The sequence below is a fragment of the Fundulus heteroclitus genome, chromosome 19, assembly GCF_011125445.2.
Source record: "Fundulus heteroclitus isolate FHET01 chromosome 19, MU-UCD_Fhet_4.1, whole genome shotgun sequence".
Lineage (NCBI taxonomy): Eukaryota > Metazoa > Chordata > Actinopteri > Cyprinodontiformes > Fundulidae > Fundulus > Fundulus heteroclitus.
In genome coordinates, this window is record NC_046379.1 from 3,812,572 (window position 1) to 3,832,601 (window position 20,030).

The window sequence follows — 20,030 nt, forward strand, 5'->3', positions numbered from 1 at the left end:
AATTATAATATTAATAATCATTTGAAATTTGACCAATGAAACGGGAGCATGGACCCAGAGTGACAGTCTGGGTTTTGAACCAGGGAGCCTCCACTAACCACTTAGTCAACACTCGCCAGTGTAATGGGAATGAAGTACCAAAAATGCACTTTACGCACCCTTTCACTGAGTGCTACACTACAATACTATAGGCATGCAAAAAAATATATACATGGTGTTGATGCAAAAGTGAATACTTTTAGGGAAATAACTATAGGGGAAATACCAGAAATAAAAGCACAAGTTAATTAATGAGGTATGAATCCCAATTACTATGATTTCAAAGGTTAATTTAAGTAAGGGTTTTGACAAGTTGTTAGGTCAAAAATAAAAACCCAATTCATTTTTAAAGAGCCAAAGTTATTAAAGCTACAAAGATTTGAGATTATGTTTATATGGGCAAAGATATTTTTAATTTAACCTATTATTTACTCCCTAGTGTGGTGGCAATATGATTAAAGATCAGGTAAGAAGGGTGTTGTTTTACATGAAATTACCACACTTAAGAAATATATTACTAATAGTAAATGTACACAAAATAAAATTTAAGATTTGCCTTTCCCTATAAAAATACAAAAATATAAGAAACTACGTTGTTGTATCACAATGGGCGCGACGGTAGCAAAAACAGTTTCACACTAAATCAGTAATGAAGAAACAACCTAGTCTAACCTAAATGTAGTTGTAATGTAACATGAGAATGAACTTATTAGAATGGCTAGAATAAGAGTGGAAAGATGCAGCCAGAGTAAGGATTGCAGTTGTTGGCCTATTAAGGTTTTTAAAAAAATAAGTTAAATAGAGAAAAGATAGCATTTTTATACAATGATGTGAGAAAAGGTGCAATATCAATGATTGCACAGGAACAGCTATATATATATATATATATATATATATATATATATATATATATATATATATATATATTTACTAAAATTATCTTAGTTGATCATTAAGAGAATTTGCCACTCCCAATATGGCGGCCTATGAATCGTTTCTACGGCGACGTGCAGTCCGGCTTCTGTGTGTTTGTGATTTTCTCCATTTGTGCCTCATCTACCACATTTTCTGAAACGGTCACGTCATCTTCAGATTTATGATCAGCCATTTTGACAAAAAGTGACCACTTTTCTTGGGCTATACGGGCAACACCGTATATAATGTCTATAGGCAACACACGCGGATTCAGGACAGACCTTAAACACCGACGCCTTTCATCTGCGTCATATTGGCGGGAAAAACGATGCTACGTCACCTGAAGCTGCCGGAGGTTTAAAAAACAGTCTGAGTAGCTCGCTAAGTGGCTAACAAGAGCGCGTCCAGCTGCAGGTTTGTTCAGCAATGGCGACGTCTTCCTTCTCCAGGGTAACAACTTTCATCCCATTTAACAACAATTTCGCCGAATCCAGATCAGTGAGACGTTTATTGATGCATGTTTGTTGTAAACTGACGTGGTTTTTATGACCTGTTCTCCACTAAGGGCTGCTTCGTATTTAAACCCAGCGAAAGGAAAAAGCAGAAGAAGAGTCCTAATCTGGGTGAGACATGAGTTTGTTTTCCAGCACAGGGGTGTCCAAAGTGAGGGCCAGGGGCCATTTGAAAAAAAAACATCTTTTTTTTAAGTAGTTGATGCCTGAGGTTTTTGTTTATTTATTTTTAATTAATCTAAAATTCAGCTGCAAATCAAAATCTTAGTCTGTTTTAGTTGAGCATCTTTGAATGATATGCATGCTGAATGCATCTGTTTTTCATTATTAGACAAAATTTAAACTTTTTAAATTTCAGATCTTGAATTATTTACATTTTGCTTCCCACAAAAAATAATCTGACTACAACTTTATTTGATTTGAATATTTCTTAGCTTGTTGTTGAGCAGGTGGAAAACTACGAAACTAATTTTGTCATAATCATTCTGGGATTTTACACCGCTGATCCAACACTTGTACTGATGTTTTTTTTTTTTGTCTGATCCTAAATAATTTCTGCAGAGAGTTATTTCAGCCATGGCTGTGAAGGCGCTGAAAGCAGTGAGATGCGCTTCAAGCTCTGCTTGGATCTGTGGAACCAAATCAAAACGGAAACTGAGGTGAGGACGCATTACTGGTTATAAGAACAACACGATGTTTGGAAAGTGGGAAAAAAAAGACGTCTGGGTTTTATAAAAAGATTTCCAAATAAAAATCTCAAGAGCGATGCACGTTTACATCCAGCCCTCTATACTCGTATGCCCCCAAATACATTCCAGTTGCCTTACTAAATCCCCTAATAAGTAAACGGAGTCCGCCTGTGTTTAATTAAGTCTCAGTATAAATGGCTGCTCTGGAATAGTTTGGATGATTGGTTGACAGGACTTTATGGAAGAGTTTATGTGAAGGAAACTTGTTGAAAGATGGCATGAAAAAGTCCTGTTAGCCACGCAGAGCTCACAACAAACACCAGAAGAAGATTCCCCGGTCAGATAAGAGTCTCGCCCTGAACAAACGATCCTCTGGGTGGGGCATGGCGGTGGCAGCATCATGCTGTGGGAACACTTTCCTTCCACAGAGACCGGGGGGTTGGTCGTAGTGGATGGAGCTAAATACAGTTGGAGGATCAGCTTCCAGCTGGACATTGTTTGGCGTTTTTAACTGAGGACACATGATATATCGTCATTAACGTCGGTATTGTCCGATGAGTAAAACTGGGCCAATATCAACAACTGATGTTTATTTCCCTCTTAACTTTGTGCCCGTGTTTCAAGAGGGGGAGGGGGTTGGTCATGTAGTTTTTGTCGGTAAAAATGATGCGTCGCAGCCAGGATTGTGAGGTTTTTATACGAATCCGAGATAAAATAGCTGTAAGGCTAAAAACCATGCTTCAAACTCAAGGCCCGCGGGCCGATTCCGACCCGTCAAGGCAATTTATCCGGCCCTCGAGAGCCAAAAAGGCATATCATGTCATAAAGTAGAGGCATATATACTTTTAAATTGTATAAAGTGGCTAAAACTGAGCCTCCTGTAGCAAACGTTGATTATTTTTAACTGTGTAGTAACAGCATCCTACCACTAGATGTCAGTTTTTCCACAACACACTAAAACAACCCAGAAATGTCCAACAAGAGAAAAAGTGATGCAGAATGATGAGTTTAAAGAGTAATTCACCACAATATCAACTTTTTTTTTTTAAGATAAACTGTATAAACTGGGTGTCTCAGTGCTACTTTTATGTTACTATGGTATTTATTTATTTATTTATTTGTACTTCTATTAGGGCTGGACGATAATTCAATAACGATATGTATCGATCAATAGACTTATGGTTCAATACAAAAAACAGGGGTCAATAAAAACTTTTTAATACAGTTTTTGTAAAACGTTGGTTGAATAAACGGTTGTTTGAATCAATTCATTTTAAAGTAGGTCATCAAGCAACAGCATAAAATGGCCAGGACTGCACTTAAAATGTATATTTAGAATTTTTTTTTGATAATTATCGATATCGATCAGTTTTTCTATTTTATCGATATGCTTTTTTTTTTCTATATCGTCCAGCCCTATCTTCTATGTCAAATGAAATTAAAAGTATCATCTATTCAGGTGCAACAGGCCCTTTTTGATGACATCACGACGCCAAAGTGGGCCCATATAGAAACGAGTTTGACGCTCCTGATCTAGACTATAACCAATATTCAGAAATTCAGTTAGCAAAGTTTTCAGTCAGTACTACATTTGACAAACACAGAAATGTACGTGTGTGCAGAAACACACACATTGGTTATCGGACATGACAGCATTTTTAATATCTGTTATCGATATCGGCCTGGATTTTCATATCGGTGCATCCCGATAGTTTTAACTTGAGAACGTTATAGGAGCGATCTTCTTTTGAACGTGTCCTCTTCGTCCCGCTGTGGTTCTGTTCCAGGCTCTGCAGGACGAGCTCCACAGGAACATTTTGGACAGCTTGCTGGAGTTCACCAGGAAGTGCTCCTCCAGCCGTCAGCACAGCGACTGGGCGTCACAGATGAGGGCCAGTGAGATCCCCACGGCGGCGCTCGTTCTGGGTAAGCGGCCGTTCATCAGCTGCGGTTTGGTGCGCTCGTCCCGTCTGGTCCCAGGTTACTCCAGAGTGCGTTCTCTGCAGGTGTGAACGTCCCGGACCATGACCTGACCTTCCAGAGTCTGTCTGAGCTGCTGCGGGATTCAGTCACGCCTCACGTTGCTTCCCTACAGGCAAAGGAGTGTGGAGGTAACGGCTTAAAACTCTTAATCTGGCCGGTTTCTTTGAATTCTACGGCACAGATCTGCACATTTTAGGTCTGTTCTGGTTGGTCGTTGCAGCTCTGAAGCAGCTGATGAAAAGGGTCCTCGAGAGAGTGATGGGGACTGTGGTGGACGACGACGATGATGAAGAGGAGGAGGAGATTCAGCAGACCGGCTCTCGGCGCCACCACAGCGTGCTCTGTTCTCTGCAGGCTCTCTGTGATTGGTACATCTCAAAAACAAAGGTGAGGCCCCCCCGGCGTTCATTCAGACGGCCGATCCTGACTCCACGGCGCTCCTCTGGTAAATATCGGCTCGTCTCTTTGCCTCTGACAGAATTCCAGCGGCGGCACCCCCGGGAAGAAACGCAGCAGCGCCGCCGTAGACGAGCAGCATCGTCAGCCTCCTGTTGTGATCATTTTCAAAGACTTGGAGGCGTTCAACCCAAGAGTCCTGCAGGACTTCATCCTCATCTGCAGGTAGTTTGGGGGGCGGGGGGGACTGATGGATTAAGGTGCGACTCTGCGTCTCCGTCCCAGCGGGAGGAAAACGCATCTCTGTCGTTTCTGTCCCGCAGCCGGTACGTCCAGCGTCTCCCGCTGATGTTCATCTTTGGGATCGCCACGGCGCCCAGCACCATCCGCCACATGCTGCCCAACTCCGTGTCCTCGCTGCTCTGCATCGAGCTCTTCCAGTCGCTGTCCTGCACCCAGCACCTCACCACCGTCATCGACAAGGTAGGGCTGGCTGCGGAGCGTCTGAACGTCTGATTTTTTTACCTCAGATTCTCAGCCAGATCACAGCCTGGACTTTGACTAGGACGTTCTAACTCATGAATAAGCTTTAATCCAAACCGTCACGTGTAGCTCTGGCCTTTAGGGCTCGTTGTGCAGCTCAGGGTTCCCACGGGTCCTTGAAATCCTTGAAAGTTTGTGAATCTGAAAAAATAAATTCAAGGTCCTTGAAAGTCCTTGAATTTTTTTTGTGGGGTTGAAAGTTCACACGGATGACGACTCGTGTCATTATTTTACTACCACACAATCTTTTAAAATTATGTTGATTCCGCAGACTTTTAATTTGCAAAAGTACGTTCGCTCTTCTTCGTTAGTTGGTAGGCTACGGTTTAGACCTACGTGCGTTCAATAGGTTACATTCACGCAGTGTTGCCAACTCAGCGACTTTGTCGCTATATTTAGCGACTTTTCAGACCCCTCCAGCGACTCTTTTTCAAAAAAGCGACTACCGACAAATCTAGCGACTTTTGGAGACTCTTACGTGAAAGCATCGTTCATACTCTTGTCCTCCAGCGGCAGGTGCTGCCGTGGGGCGCCTCCCCCCGTTCTCCCGCTACCGCAGGAGTCCCTCTCAGCGCTGCAGTCAGAGCCACAGCATGTTTACCCTCAGCGCCAGATTGAAAATGAAGCGCGCATGAGCCAGGATTGACGGCGCAGGTTGATCATAAATAACTGAATTTGAAATATTTTATGTTAAATAAATAACGGCACTTGATTCACACAGCCACATGTTCATATTTTGTAGGCTCCTTAGTGGACCACAGGAGAAAAAAGAAAATGTTAAAAAAAAAAGTTGAAAAGAAAAAATGTGTAACTCCGCCATAGTGTCTCTTTATGGTTCATTTTGTCCGTCTCAAACCCGGGTAAAGGAGGAGGGTTAGTAAAATGCACTGAAATTGTGTCTTTAACAAAGGTAACAAAAGCCTGAAAATGATTTAAATGTATCTCTGAGCAGCTTTCTGGCAACCGTGGCACTTTAAACAGAAGTCAAAAACTAGCTTAATCAAAGATGAAAGTAAGTGAAACAAATTGATATAATTCTGAACATCTCAATGCTGCACTTTTTTCCATAAAACTCCATGAAACGGTAGACTAATGTACATCTTATATGTAATGTAGTATGGCATAGCCATGTACTGTGGATATAAATGTAGGCTATAAATATGATCAATATCAACGTAGGCTATAAATTAAGTCCACTTTCTTGCATTGCTTCTGACCCAACAACTTCTATGCCGTTTAGTCTTTTATTGAATTTGCATTGTATTAAAATATGATAACCTATTCAGCGGTCGCAGTAGGTAAATGCCGCCACATGTGGTCCTTGAATTTGAGGGAATTGGTCCTGGAAAGTCCTTGAAAGGTCCTTGAATTTGATGTTCACCAAGGTGTGGGAACCCTGCCAGCTGGAAGGTGGACCTCCGCCTCAGTCTCTACGGGTTTGGCTCCACCCACATTCCCTTCAGAGGGGAAGCATCTCCACAGCATGATGTTTTAACCATGTGGGTGGAGTGTCGGCTTTCTGCCACACGTCGCGTTTTACTTACAGGATTTCTTCATTAAAGCCAGATTTGTGGAGTGGTTGTTGGTTTGCCTTCAGATTCGTCCCATGAGTTTCCGTCTTGTCCCGTCTCCTTGCAGCTGATCCTGACGTCCAGCTTCCCCTTCAAGCTCAGCGGCAGGGTGATGCAGGTGCTGGTGAGCATCTTCCTGTACCACGACTTCTCGGTCAGAAACTTCATAAAGGGTCTGCAGGTAAGGAGCTCACGGTTCCAGTCGCTCCCTTAAACATTCAGACGTGCAAACATAGCGGCCTGAACCTCTGGATCCCCCCCCCCCCCCTGCTTCCTGCAGCTGGCCCTGCTGGAGCACTTTCACTCGCAGCCTCTCAGCTCGCTGTGCTGCAGGAAGAAGGCGGCTCAGCTTCACGCGCGGCAGCTCGGTCCAGACGACCTGCAGCGCATCAGGCGGCTGCCGTCATTCAGCAGGTCAGGAAGGCGTTTCGTTACCAGGGTTACCAGAGACGGCCGCGCTCGTTAACGACGCTCTTCTATGATTGGATGTTGTAGGTTTCTACAGGAGGAGGAGGAGGAACGGGACGCTTTGATGACAGACGACGCTCAGTTGAAGGTGAGATGTCTCTGTATGAAAACCAGAGGTTAATTGTTGCTAAAACAGTTTTTTTTTTAACACCTTTTTGTTTTGGTTTTAAGGATGTGTGTCAGAAACTGCTTAAGGATCTTCATAAATACCACAAGAACTACTATCCCATCCTGCGCTGTCTGCACACCCTGACCTCCTCGTTACCGCGTTACCCTCTGGGCAAACAGGCAAGTATCCCCCCCCCCCCCTCCTCAGGCTGCATCTCAGCTGCTGTTTGGTTCCCAGACGTCCTGCCGGCGACGGTGTGTGGGAGTCCCCTTTGTCTCCATGTTGTGTTGCTGTGTTTCAGATCAGAGAGCTCCATTTGATATGTCTGGAGAAGAACGTGTGGGAGAGCGAGGACTACCAGTCAGCCATGAAGCTCTTAGGGTAAGCCTCCAGCGCTCGGCTAGCTGGAAGCAAGCGGGGAAACGTTTCCTAGATTTAGTTTGATTCTGTTATTCTCCTGTAGGCGACACATCTGCAGTTTTGGTTCATCTCTATCTCTACCACTAGATGGTGCCATATTCAATAATACAAGGGCATTCATATTTTACAGATTATTGTATATTAAAGGTTTATTTCTGTTAATTTTTTTTTTTTGGGATGTCAACAAAAAAAAAAGTTTTTGTACTGAAATATATCCCAAATAAAAGTGTGTACTGTATGGGTTCAGCACTTACTCCTTCGCCTGGGCAACTACAGAGGTAGCTCAGGGTAACATGAGCCACTCTAACTAGAAGCTTTGTGAAAAAGGAAAGTTTTAAGATTAGTCTTAAAAGTAGACGGGGTGTCTGCCTCACGGACCAAAACTGGGAGTTGGTTCCACAGGAGAGGAGCCTGATAGCTAAAGGATCTGCCTCCCATTCTACTTTTAGAGACTCTAGGAACCACCAGCAGACCTGCAGTCTGAGAGCGAAGTGCTCTATTAGGAACATACGGGGTAATCAGAGCTCTGATATATGATGGAGCTTGATTATTAAGGGCTTTATACGTTAAAAGAAGAATTTTAAATTTCCATCAATACGCTTGTGTGCAGCGCTCTGTGAAAAGTCAAGCTGGTAACACTTGGAGTACATGAGCCCACGCTGATCGCTCCCCCATCGGTTGTTACCAACGTCAACATTAGACACACCGACACTGAGATGATGATACGTTGGCGTTATGTCGTGCAGAACTCGTTCTAACCACGGTGGTCTTCCTCAGGATGCTGGCGAAGGATGAGCTGATCTCGTTGCTTCAGAAGTGCGCCGAGGTTCTGCAGCCTGTCAAGTCCAAGCAGATGAAGAATGCTCGGGTCCAGCTGGAGGAACTGCTGGCCAAATTTAAGCAGCTGGACGGTGAAAATATTCAACATGTTTTTAATTTTAAAGCCGGTTTTTATTTTTCTGCTTCTGCTGTCTCTGACGCTCGTCTCCTAAAAAATCAAATGAGCTTTTTAAAGTGAGCTTTAGTTTTGTCGTTCTTGGAGCAGCTGCTGCAGAAGTGGCGGCCCCCGGCGAGGAGGACAACCTCACCTCTCCAGTGAAAGATCTCCAGAAGAAGACGGACCTGTTCCAGCTGCAGAAGGTAGCTGCACCCTTCGTGCACCGAAAAAAGGTCGGATGCTCGGTTTTCTCTCATCAAGCCGAGACTCAGCTGTCGGCTTCCTGTTTGTAGACGCTGCTGGAGATGAACGAGTCCCGCAGGTCCAAGAGGAGGAGTCCCTTCGAGCTTCTCAGGAACGAAGCCGTGGAGTTTATTGACAGTTTAGTGAAGTAAGAAAAAAACTAAAGTAGCTTTGGGCTTCGCCAAGTTGACGGAGATGCCAAAATGTAACCAGACGCACTAAAAAACGGCTAATTTGTTTGATCATTCAGGAATCACCTGTCGCCGCCAGAGTCCAAGCCTCTGTATGAGGTGTGCTACTACAGTTCGTCGGCCACCGTGAGGCGCCACCTCAACGCCACGCCTCGTACCTCCATTCAGGCGGCGCTCGGCAGGCCCTACAACTACATCCAGGTAGCACCTTTAACTAATAAACAGGAAGTACTGTTTGTTTTGTCCGCCCATTGCCTTAAAATGTGAATAAAACGATAGTTTTTCGTGAAGGTGGAGTTTTCAGTGTTGCTCATCTATAGTTAAAACAAACAATATTCATACTCCTGGCAGATTTCAGTTTAATCTCTCTTAATTTTACCAGCAGGTTTCTTCTGATTAGGGATTATGTCAAAGTTTGGAGCAGCCGAATCTGAGCCAAAGATTAGGGTAATGGCAAAGAGGTCTTCCATTTTCACAAACGTCTCCATTTAAAAAATAAAATAATTATGATAAACACATAATGAAAATAAAGATTCTTGAAGATTCTTCACCACCAGAGATAAAGCGTCACAGCAGCAGTGGAAATGTGTGGTGGCTGATTTCCAATAAGTTTTTTTTATTTTCTAAAATCAGCTTCTTTACCTCAAAGGATGAATTCTTGACCCTTTTAATTACAAATAATGCAAGAATTCTCTTTATAAAGTCCAGCTTAGTTTTGTAGCACATTTCAGCTGCAAGGTGGTTCAAAGTGCTTTGCATCATGAAAACATAAAAATATCAAAACAGTCACTGGTTGTGAGGCCAGAAACCAACATTTAATTTTATCAGGTGAAAACCTCAAACATGTTGGTCAATGTTCCTGCTATTATGGCTGAAAGCAAAACTAAAAAGGCGAGTTTTCAGTCTGGATTTAAAGGAACTCAGAGTTTCTGCTGATTTACAGTTTTCTGTGAGTTTGTTCCAGATTTGTGGAGCATAGGAACCAAATACCACTTCGACATGTTTGGTTCTGGTTCTGCAGAATAAACCAGAACCAGACGATCTTCAGTGATTTTTATAAACTAACAGAAGTATTTAACAGTCTATCTCTGAAGCTCCAGTGGAAGGCAGGGTTTCCTCTACCTGTGATTGATCTTAATGCACCGACACAGCAACATTAAAGCCGCCACCCCTTCAGAATGATGTTTTTTTTAAATATATGATAAAACATGTAAAGCATAGAAATATATTTACCCTATATTATATGTAACCTATATTTGCGCACTTATAGTAGTGCTAAACGAAACGCTAAAATGTACTTTATTTTGAAGAACCAGCACAGCCTGCTGCTTCCTGTCTGGCTGTGAAGCAGCTAGTAGCTACTGAGCTGCTCTCAGGAGGGAAGAAAAACTAGAAACTACAGCCCTGTGTTGTCCAGTTAAAGTTTTTGTTGCTTTATTTAGGGACTCTTCAGACCCTTCTAGTGACTTTCTTTCAAAAAGCGACTTTTTTTTTTGTTTTAACGGCGACTTTACTGGAAGCACCAGTAGTTCTGGAGTGCTGCTGCGACCGTTCCCGCTTCCCTCAGCGCTGTCTCACAGGCACACCACAGCTACTGCCTCGTCATGTAAATATAGTTTTTAAATTAGTTAACTGAGTCTGGCAGATAAAGCACAAGTATTTTTGTTGATGATTTCTGCAAAGAAGGTTTCTCTTGCATGTTTTGGTGATGAGTGATAGCTTTTCAGCCTCTTTTTAGAGTTTATAATAAACGTGAAGTCGAGTTTTACGCCATTCAGCCCTAGGACAAAGTTATCTTTCCCATCTCCCTGATGGGGCATTTCTCCACGGAGGTTTCTTCCTCTCAGAGACGACATTCACTTTAATAGAAATGATCTACTAACTCATCTATTGTGTTTTTGTGCTGAAATGAGGTAGAGGAGGAGGTTTGACTGAAGGTTTCAGCTGTTCTGTCTGTAAAAGAACGTTTTGTTATAAGAGTGAGTCGACGGAGATCGTACTTTCAGAGATAACGGAGAAATGATCCGACAGGACGTCATCAGTTACAGAGACGTTGGAAATATTGACACCCTTGCTGATAATCAGGTCCAGAGTGTCTTCGTTTGTGCGTTGCTTGTTTGACACGTCGAGTGAAACAAAGTTTGTTGTAGAGCTGTTTAATTTCCAGAGCCTACGTTGATCTCAATAATTCCCTCCAGCCAACAAAAACCTTGTTCTGTCGGTTAAAGTCTTAGTATAATGCTAATGTCTTGCTTTTGTTCATCATGGAAGTAGAAGTAGGGCAAAAAATATAGTTAAAATAATAAAAATCCTGCAGTCCTTAAACCTGAAGTAATTCATTTGATAGACAATGTAAGAGTAACTATAAAAACTGAGTATATTAAATGTTTTTAGCCGGTAAAACAATCAAATGAGAACGAGAGAGAGTCAGATGAGCCGTTCCTCCTTCCAAAGCTGCCCAGTAATTATATTAACTTCAACTTTAGTTGCTGTGCTTTTTATTTTAAAGTATTAAGAATTATCTATTACTTTTTTAATTAAGCAAAAGAGCAATTATGATAAATATTTTTACATTAAATCCATAAGCTAATAAAAGAGGAAAACAATCTATCGTAACAGAACCTGAAGGGCCGATCTGTCCTGGTTCTGACCCGGTCAGGAAAATGATAAAGAGACTGCTGCACATTCAAGTTTCAGGGTTTGGGTTATTTTTTCTTTTTTTTCTTTTTTTTCTTTGATTATTTAGACAACTTTCTCACAAAAAGGCTGAATAATTAAAGAAAATCTAACACACCAGTGGTCATTTAAAAAAAAAAAAAGTCTTTATCAGGGCTGGACAATATAGAAAGAAAATAAATCGATTTAAAATAGAAATCTTGATTGATATCGATAATTATTATTAATTAATGCACCTTATAATCTGGTGTGCTGTATGGTCTGAAAAATATGTTAAATTAATCTATATAGTACGATGAAGTTCTTACTTTAGGGTTGGGCTTAGAACATGGATTTTAATGCTGCCCTTGACTTTTTATGCTGTTGCTTAAGCAACCTACTCAACTCCTTTATTCAACCAACTTTTTACCAAGTTTAAAAAAAATAAAAAATAAAAACTCATGTGCTCTCTGAAATCGTTGAATGGGGCGGAGCTTCCTGGGTCTGCATTGTGATTGGCTGAGAGGATGTAATATTAACCTACATGGCTAGAATGCCAAAGGAAAGGAAACTGTTGAACTATTGAACTTTTTATTGACACTTTGTTTTTATCATAGATATACGTCTATTGATCAATGTATATTATTGAATTATCGGCCAGCTCTAGTCTTTATTGCAGAAATTCTGCAGAGATGCAAGGTTTTTATGGCTAGACCTGACTTGTCTTGTAAAGGACTTTTTGGATGGGACAAGTAGGGGAAACAAAAAAAAAAAAAAAAACTCTGAAATCTGAGGTGTCTCTCATAAAGTAGTCTGTATTTCCTCTTTTGGGTTTGTTCCCCCAGAACGACAGCCTGAAGGCGGAGGACGGGACGGTGTCCAATGCCGCTCCAGACATCTGCATCGCCTACAAGCTGCACCTGGAGTGTGGCAGGCTGATCAACCTCTACGACTGGCTGGAAGTGAGTTAGCAGCCGGACCACGACCCGCTCTCTGCGACTGATCCACTCGGGTTGACCCGGATCCGTTGTGTTCTTCTTCTTCTTCTGCAGGCCTACTCCACCGTGGTGTCTGCAGCCGAGGACGGCGATCCAGACTCGGATGGCTTCGGAAAAGTGGATGAAGTCAAACAGTATCTTTTTGTAAAATGATACAAATTATCTAATTTTTTTATCCTTTCTTGCTGCAACTTTATGAATTAAAAATTATTCGGGTCCTCCTGGTGAATGAAACTGGGTTTAGTACCCGGGTCCCCGCCGTATCAAAGAGACTTGGCCTGCCAGTCTGCTGAGCTGGTTGGCTTAATTGGTCTCTGTGTGTCTCTGTTGTCCTGGGATTGTCTGGCGACCTGTCCAGGGTGGAACCCGTGTGGAAAATGTCGCAGCTTTTTGACAGCTGAGGTGAAATCCGGTCCCAGGTGTTGATTCCTGAACCCGTCCTCCAGCGCCCGTTTCATCCGTGCCGTTTCAGAGCTGGAGTTCCTGGGCTTCATCAAGGCGACCAGGAAGAAGACGGATCACGTGGCCCGACTCACCTGGGGAGGCTGCTGATCCAGCGGAGGAGAAACTCTGCTCCTTTTTGTTCTCGTGGACGTTTGGTCAGTTTGTGTCTGATTAAAAAGCAACTGTGTGTATTTTTTATTTTTTTTAATCATTTTTGTTCCTGTGAGACTCTTCCTGAGCATCTACATTATTTGTCAGACTTCAAATCCTTAAATCTTAAAAATTGGTGGTTGATTATTTTGAAGTCAAACTTTTGATGTTTCCACGTTACAATGTTGCCAAAAAAAACATCCTTAAAAGTTTATTTTGTTCCAATTAAAGTGTAATATTCAGCTTCAATTACTGTATTTTTCATACTAAAAGGCGCACTTAAAATCCTGACATTTTCTCTAAAATTGATGGTGCACCTTATCTGATCACCGTTGTGATTACTGACTGATTTTATGTGGTACAATGTGCTTAAAAATCTGTTAAAATGTGTAAGTATGACTTTGGTTGGCAACGAAGCCGATGCACTCAATGGATATTTAGGGTATTACGGTACACTGTAGGACCCCTGAGCTGTCTACAAGACTGCCTGACTGTAATCTCTAAACTAGAAGTAATTTCATGTAAGGCAGCCTGGAGTACGCGCTAGCAGCAATAAACCTAGTAAGTTAATTAAATATAAAAGTTAGGTTTATTTTGGCCTTATGTTAGAAACAGGGCAGTGTAGTCCAGCTACTCTGTCCTCCTGACAGACGGATAGAGAGGTGTTGACGTGGAGGGACACACTGCAAAAAGGGAACTAAATGTTACATTTTCTTAAAATTAGATTAATTTTTTCTTGATTTAAACAGCTAAATGAGACTATTTGCCAATGGAATAAGTATTTTTACCCCTAAATTAAGATTAGATATCCTGCACTTGAAATAAGATGGAGATGAATTATTCTGATTTTATTTGCAAAAATCTTCTCTAGGGAAGAATATTTAATGTGCCTTATAATCTGGTGTGCCGTATCGTCCTAAAAATACAGTAAACTTATATAGTACGATGACTTGCCCATACATGTCTTGTTTTTCGCTTTTTTAGACAATGTTTTGCATCAAAGATGAGCTGACTAGACACCAAAAAAAAAAGAGCTATCCAAACCCACCAATGTGGAGAAATAATCACCCCACTTGGAGCCACAGCTGCTGCCGGGTGTTAAATGTTGGCGCTTCCTCCAGGGAGGATGACATGAAATTTAATGGATCCATCAAAGCAGCTCAAACTATCACACTTCCTCCTCCATGTTTGACTGGTGGTTTGGTCCTCTTAGATGTAATGGGCCGTACAGCATCCAGAAAACCTCTTTAGTCTCAACAGATCACAGGATCACTGCAAAAACGGATCTAAAAATAAGTAAAATGTTCTTAAAATTAGTGTTTTTTTCCTTTATTTTGAGCAGGTAAATAAGATTATCTGCCAATGGAATGAGTATTTTGACCCCTAAAATAAGATAGACATCCTGCACTTGAAGAGGATGGAGATGAGTTGTTCCTATTTTAAGTGCAAAAGTCTTGTTCCATTGGCAGATCATATTTACCTGTTCAAATCAAGGACAGATATACACTGTTTTTAAGAAAATATTACTTATTTTTAGTTCTGTTTTTGCAGTGATGTTCTCTGGTATATCTGGGACGGGTCTTTTTATTGGGTCAGTAGCGGTTCTGGCATTGGGACTCGCCCATTTTTACTGTTCAATCATGGTCTCTGACCTTAACCAAGTTCTGCGGGGCTCTGGTGACTTCCTGGATGAGTTGTTGAACTCTTGGAAAGCTCAATCACACGAAAAATTGAAACTAAAAAGTAAAATTTTCTTGAAATGAGTGTATTTGTCCTTGATTTGAGCAGGTGAATAAGATTTTTGCACTTATGATAGATGAGTTTTTCCTATTTTATTTCAGGTGCAGTATATCTAATTATCTTAGTTCAGGGGTCAAAATACGCATTCCATTGGCAGATAATCTTATTTACCTGCTCAAATCAAGGACAAATGCACTAACTCCAAGAAAATGTTACTTATTTTAGTTCAGTTTTTGCAGTGCAATGTTGCGTGTTTCCTCTCGCTGTGGCTAACGCTTTTTTGTGTAGCTTTAAGCAGAAGCCTTTAGGCCTACTTCGTGCCATCAGACAGGATCTAAGTGATCAATGTTTGATCTGAAATATTTAGTGACTAAAAAGCAAATCAAAGTGGGGGGTAGTTAATTTTTTCACAGCCCTGGACGTTTTCAGCAAACTTCCACAAGCAAGAGATTCTCAACTCTTGATTTATTTTTCTCTCCACTAAAGTACATTGGTTGCAAACTGATACCAGATGGGAAAGAATTTAAAATAAATACAGACACTGGTAGGAAGAAGGGGGGAAAGAAAGAAAAGAATCAGTTACCAACTCAGTTTAATTTAAAAAGCAATAAATGAGGGACCGCACTGCTGAGCCACACCACTCAACCTGTTTCACTTCCTTTCAGATTGACCAGCAGACCTTGGGGAAACTCTCCAGCACCTCCTGGTATTTACATGTAACAGAAATAACAGAGCCTGGAATGCTGGGAATCGATACAAAAAGTGAGATAACTGCAGCGCCACGTCCAGCCGGGGGAACAGAGGCCACTCGTAGAGATCGGCTCCAGGAATTTACACCAGGAAGCACCTAGTTGCTCGCGCTCGGGTGCCGACGGCCGCTTCACATCAACCTTCGCCCAAAGACGGATATATGGCACAGTCAGAAAAGTTTCATTTAAACTAGCTAAATTAAATCTCTTGGGATGAGAACTTTTCTTCGGTATCACGTGACGGCTTGCAGCGGCGGCAGGAGGAAGTCTTCTTGCAAACGCTGTGTGCCACACTCAGGAAACATCTGGAGAGAAACACAGAAACCAGATTTGTTAGTTCGGACCTTGGAGGCAGGCGGTGCCCGCGGATCAGGAATGTGAAAATAAAATAAAAAAAGCTCACAGCTTGCCGGCTGCTCCCCGAATCGTCGCATGAGCTGATCATGTGTGAACTTCACGAAGGTGTCGTATTGTTCTGGAAATCAGACGACAGCCAATCAGGAAACGCTGCTGGAGGCTTTTTATTAACGCATCAAACAACATCTGGACTGTGTCAAGCTTTCTGACGACGTGTTGCATCTACATTTTTATACAGAAGTACATTCTCAAAATGTTGCCCTAACTGTTTTTAAACTACTCATCCTTTTTCAGATTAAAAGCAAAGCTCTAAAACATTTGAGGCTAGTGAAGCGTCATGTCTTTATTTGGTTTTTGTCCAGGTTTCAGCTGCTGATCCTGATTTCTGAGACGCCGCTGATCTCCTGGAGGCTCGTCAGAATGACTTTAATGTAACGATTAAATGCATTGTTGGCTGAATCGGTGGAAAAGTGGCTACCTGCCAGTTTTGAAGTCATGGTCTCCTCGTACTCCTCCCGCACCTTGTCTTCCCTTTCTTTGAGCAGGCGTTCGCAGATCATTCCAACTTGTCTGAGGGTGAACAACGGCTGTTCTTTTCTGCTGGGAGAGACGCCGCCTGATGTCCCTGTTGGGAGGAAAACGGGACACTTTTGGAACAACGGCAGAGGCAGGAAGATGTTTAAAGTTACATCAAAGCAAAATCAAGACTTTCTCTGCATGGGGTCGTGTCAAACTTTCCATTCTGTTCCCAGAAAGAAAAACTCCAAGCCGATGAGTGAGGAAAGTTTATTGTAGCAAAATAACTAATATTGAAACACTTCCATAATACGCAGCACTGGATGCTTGACCGATGGAAACAGAACAGGATGTGAGTAGGGCTGGGCCTTTATCATTTTGTTTTATTATCGTGAAACATTTCTTATTGTGATAAGAATTTGGGGTTTATCTAAACAAAGTCCAATTAGTTATTTATGAAAATCCCAAAAACTGCCAGCATTTTAAAATTTTCTCCACTGTTTGGTTTCTGCATCAATAAAAGTAAATTTAAAATGTATTTAAATGCCATTAATGTGTGCAGTTTAGTGATAAAAGCCCAATTTCTTTATGCAATGTATTTCAAAATTTGTTTTAATGTTACATTAAAGGTGCATAGCCGCGTTATTTGACTTTTAATTTGTCAGCAGCTCACAAAGTCTTTATGAAAGATTATCACATTCTGCTGGTGTACTAGTTGTTATTTTGGTGTTTTATGCTTTCTTTTAGCTCAATTTGGTATTAAATAAAGACTTTCATGTTTAAGATTTTAACAGAGGTACTCCATATGCGTCGCAGGGGTTAAAACAAGGAAGTGGCTAACGGCTATTAGCATCTCTAGGTGAAACAATGAAGAGTGGTCCAAGATCCAGTGCAAAAAAAAGAGCACAGATAAATGATTCCAAGAGGTAAAAGCCTGGAATGTCTCTGGGAATCCAGTCTGAACGTTGGTGTTCACTGAAGCGGACGCTAAACCTGCTGAGGCTCAGATGTGACGCAGTTGACTGACGTTAGTAAATGTTCTGATATGAGGCTCTTAAAGTTGCTCTAATCATTTTATTTAATTAATAACAGTCTTCATCGCGCTGAGCTGCTGCTTTACTATGAGGCGTAGCCGAGGATCAGGCTCAGTCGGCCATTGTTTAATTTATTAATTAAGCAAACCAGCATTATGATAGTTCTGCGATGCTGTCGCTAGATGACGCCACCTCTGTTTATATCTGCTAATGGCGCCAGTGCTGGTTCTATATTTATCCCCAAAATAGACCATCAAAACATCAGGATGGAGGCTTTGTGTGTATAACTTCATTTTATCATTATCAAATGTTTTTAATCGTATTATGTGGCTATATACCTTTTAAATATCGTTTTTAAAAGGACTGGACATTAAGTCACAGCCACAAAGTTACCTAAAAAGACCACAAGAAGCTGGTAATAGTCTTTTATCCTTATCGCAATAGTACCACAATATGTGGTGATAAGGTTTAGTCCATATCTCAGTAAAGTTTAATACTGTCCCGTTTTTAAAGGCTTAACATGTGGGGAAACTTCTCCAGACTGCCTTCCACCAACCTGGCATGCTGGCTACGTTCATGGATAACTGGGAGGGGGACTCCGGGGAATAGCAGCACTCCGGTTGTTGGTAGCCGCCATCCAGATGTTTCCTCTTCTGGATACGTTTGTACTCCTGCTTGATGTTGTTCAGGATTTGTTCTGGTCCGAAGACAAACGAGAGGGTTCGTCAGAGAGAGCCAGACCCACATCTGTGGTCCGGGAGGCCGGTGCGGCCGCCGGCGGCGACATTTACCTGCGCTGAGTCTCGACGACGACTCTCCGAACGGCGAGGGCTCCATGCTGAGGTACCTCCGCGGGGAAGACGCGGACGGGGCCACCGGGATGCAGCGCCGTCTTTTCGGGGACGCGGGGCACATCAGGGGATCGAAATCCATGGTTCTCTTCAGGGTGGCTCCGCACGCCATGACTTGGAAGTTGTCAAAGAGAGGGTGGTTTAAAAATAAAGATAAAACAGATAACAGCAGGGAAAAAACAACAACGAGGCAGGATATTTTAACACCGCGACTCGGATCAATAAACCGAACTCTGAGCGTCGTTTTCCCGGAAAGCAGCAGCGATGCGCCGCTAGCTTCGCCTGGAAGCCAACGGTGAAAAAAGAAAACAGAGCTAACGCTAGCTTAGGCTACTCTCCGCTCCGCATTTCCATGGAAACGCGTTATTTTTTACCTTTCAGGGTGAAACCAGGTCCGACAGGCCGTGCTGACTTAGTTTGGTTGTTTCCCAGGAGTTGTGGTGCCGGGCAGCCAGCTGCGGGCCAACTGTTGGTCTGGAGGTACCGCCGCGGCGAGCTAACGCTACTTTAGCTGCTTGTTTTTCTTTTTTTCTTCATGCGAGGCTGTCGGCGTCTCCGCCTTCTGACGTCACATGCCAAAACCGGAAGCGAGGAATTCTGGGTTATGTAGTGATGCGCTGCGAAGGAGTAAAGGGTCGTAAAAAAACAGCGATGGGTGTAGAGTAGCCAAAAAAAAAACATTGTACTCAAGTAAAAGTAGCGATACTTCTACATATTTTTTACTCAAAGATAAAAATTATTTAGCCAATACATTACTCAAGTAAAGACTAAAAAAATAAGTATTCACTAAGAACGCTACTCAAGTACTGGGTAACTAATCATAACAGATGATTTAAAAATTATGTAATCAGACAGACAGAAATATAAGGTTATGTGCAAATTCTAGTAATTTAAAGACCATGACCTGGATGACTGAGAATCTTCACCACAATCACCAGCATATTACACGCTATTTTGGGAAGGACACCCTTAGTGAGTATGAGAAATTGATTAGAACAACAATTACTTTAACGACTCACCATTACTAAGAGGGTAACCTGTTTCAGTTCAATTTGCATGTTATCTAGCCATTACAAGGCTTTTGTTGGGCAATAATATAAAGCTTGGAACTCAACACTACTCCAGACATTTTGAATTGAGAAAGCTTTCTGGATGGGAAGCGAAATGTCTTCAAACTTCGGAAAATAGTCCAGTTGTTTTGTTTTTTCAACTTTTTTGAAATGGTATTTTAAAGACAAAAAGGAAAAACAACATGCAAAAAAAAAAAAACATAACTGCAAAATACATTCAGGCAGAAGAAACACTTCTAAATCATTTCACAACATTAAACCTGAAATTGGTACTTACAGCACTTAATGTATATACAGTATATTAGAACAATGCAAAGTACTTCCAGTGACTACTGTTTACTGTACGTTCATGTGTCCTCCAAATGGCTCAGTGAGCTCAGAAGATACAAAATAACATTAAAATAACAACGTTTGTGTACCAAGAAGTCTCACTTTAACTTAAAGTCTAGG

The 20,030-nt window shown here is 41.9% G+C and overlaps 2 protein-coding genes across 3 annotated transcripts; one reads left to right on the forward strand and one right to left on the reverse strand.

The window, feature by feature from the left end:
- Positions 1 to 1,333: 1,333 nt before the first annotated feature.
- On the forward strand, positions 1,334 to 15,785 carry orc3 (origin recognition complex, subunit 3). The gene is made up of 21 exons (XM_036150612.1): positions 1,334 to 1,404; positions 1,520 to 1,577; positions 2,028 to 2,125; positions 3,943 to 4,081; positions 4,162 to 4,266; positions 4,359 to 4,525; positions 4,617 to 4,759; positions 4,858 to 5,017; positions 6,716 to 6,829; positions 6,929 to 7,062; positions 7,144 to 7,204; positions 7,288 to 7,404; positions 7,527 to 7,606; positions 8,423 to 8,556; positions 8,691 to 8,785; positions 8,876 to 8,973; positions 9,076 to 9,217; positions 12,517 to 12,633; positions 12,724 to 12,803; positions 13,116 to 13,268; positions 15,669 to 15,785. Exons 1-20 carry the CDS (start codon positions 1,381 to 1,383, stop codon positions 13,219 to 13,221), a joined length of 2,172 nt encoding a protein of 723 aa, XP_036006505.1. The 5' UTR covers positions 1,334 to 1,380; the 3' UTR covers positions 13,222 to 13,268; positions 15,669 to 15,785.
- Positions 15,452 to 19,069, reverse strand: LOC105929885 (akirin-2). Of its 2 annotated transcripts, none has more exons than XM_021319139.2 (6): positions 18,887 to 19,069; positions 18,451 to 18,627; positions 18,216 to 18,356; positions 16,588 to 16,734; positions 16,156 to 16,227; positions 15,452 to 16,057 (listed from the first exon to the last, which is right to left on the reverse strand). In XM_021319139.2, the coding sequence occupies exons 2-6, from the start codon at positions 18,620 to 18,622 to the stop codon at positions 16,047 to 16,049; spliced, it is 543 nt and encodes a 180-aa protein (XP_021174814.2). In that variant the 5' UTR covers positions 18,623 to 18,627; positions 18,887 to 19,069; the 3' UTR covers positions 15,452 to 16,046. The 2 variants fall into 2 exon arrangements, with proteins under 2 accessions (XP_021174814.2, XP_012723270.2); XM_012867816.3 differs by having other exon boundaries at positions 18,451 to 18,624; positions 18,885 to 19,068.
- Between the last annotated feature and the right edge of the window lie 961 nt (positions 19,070 to 20,030).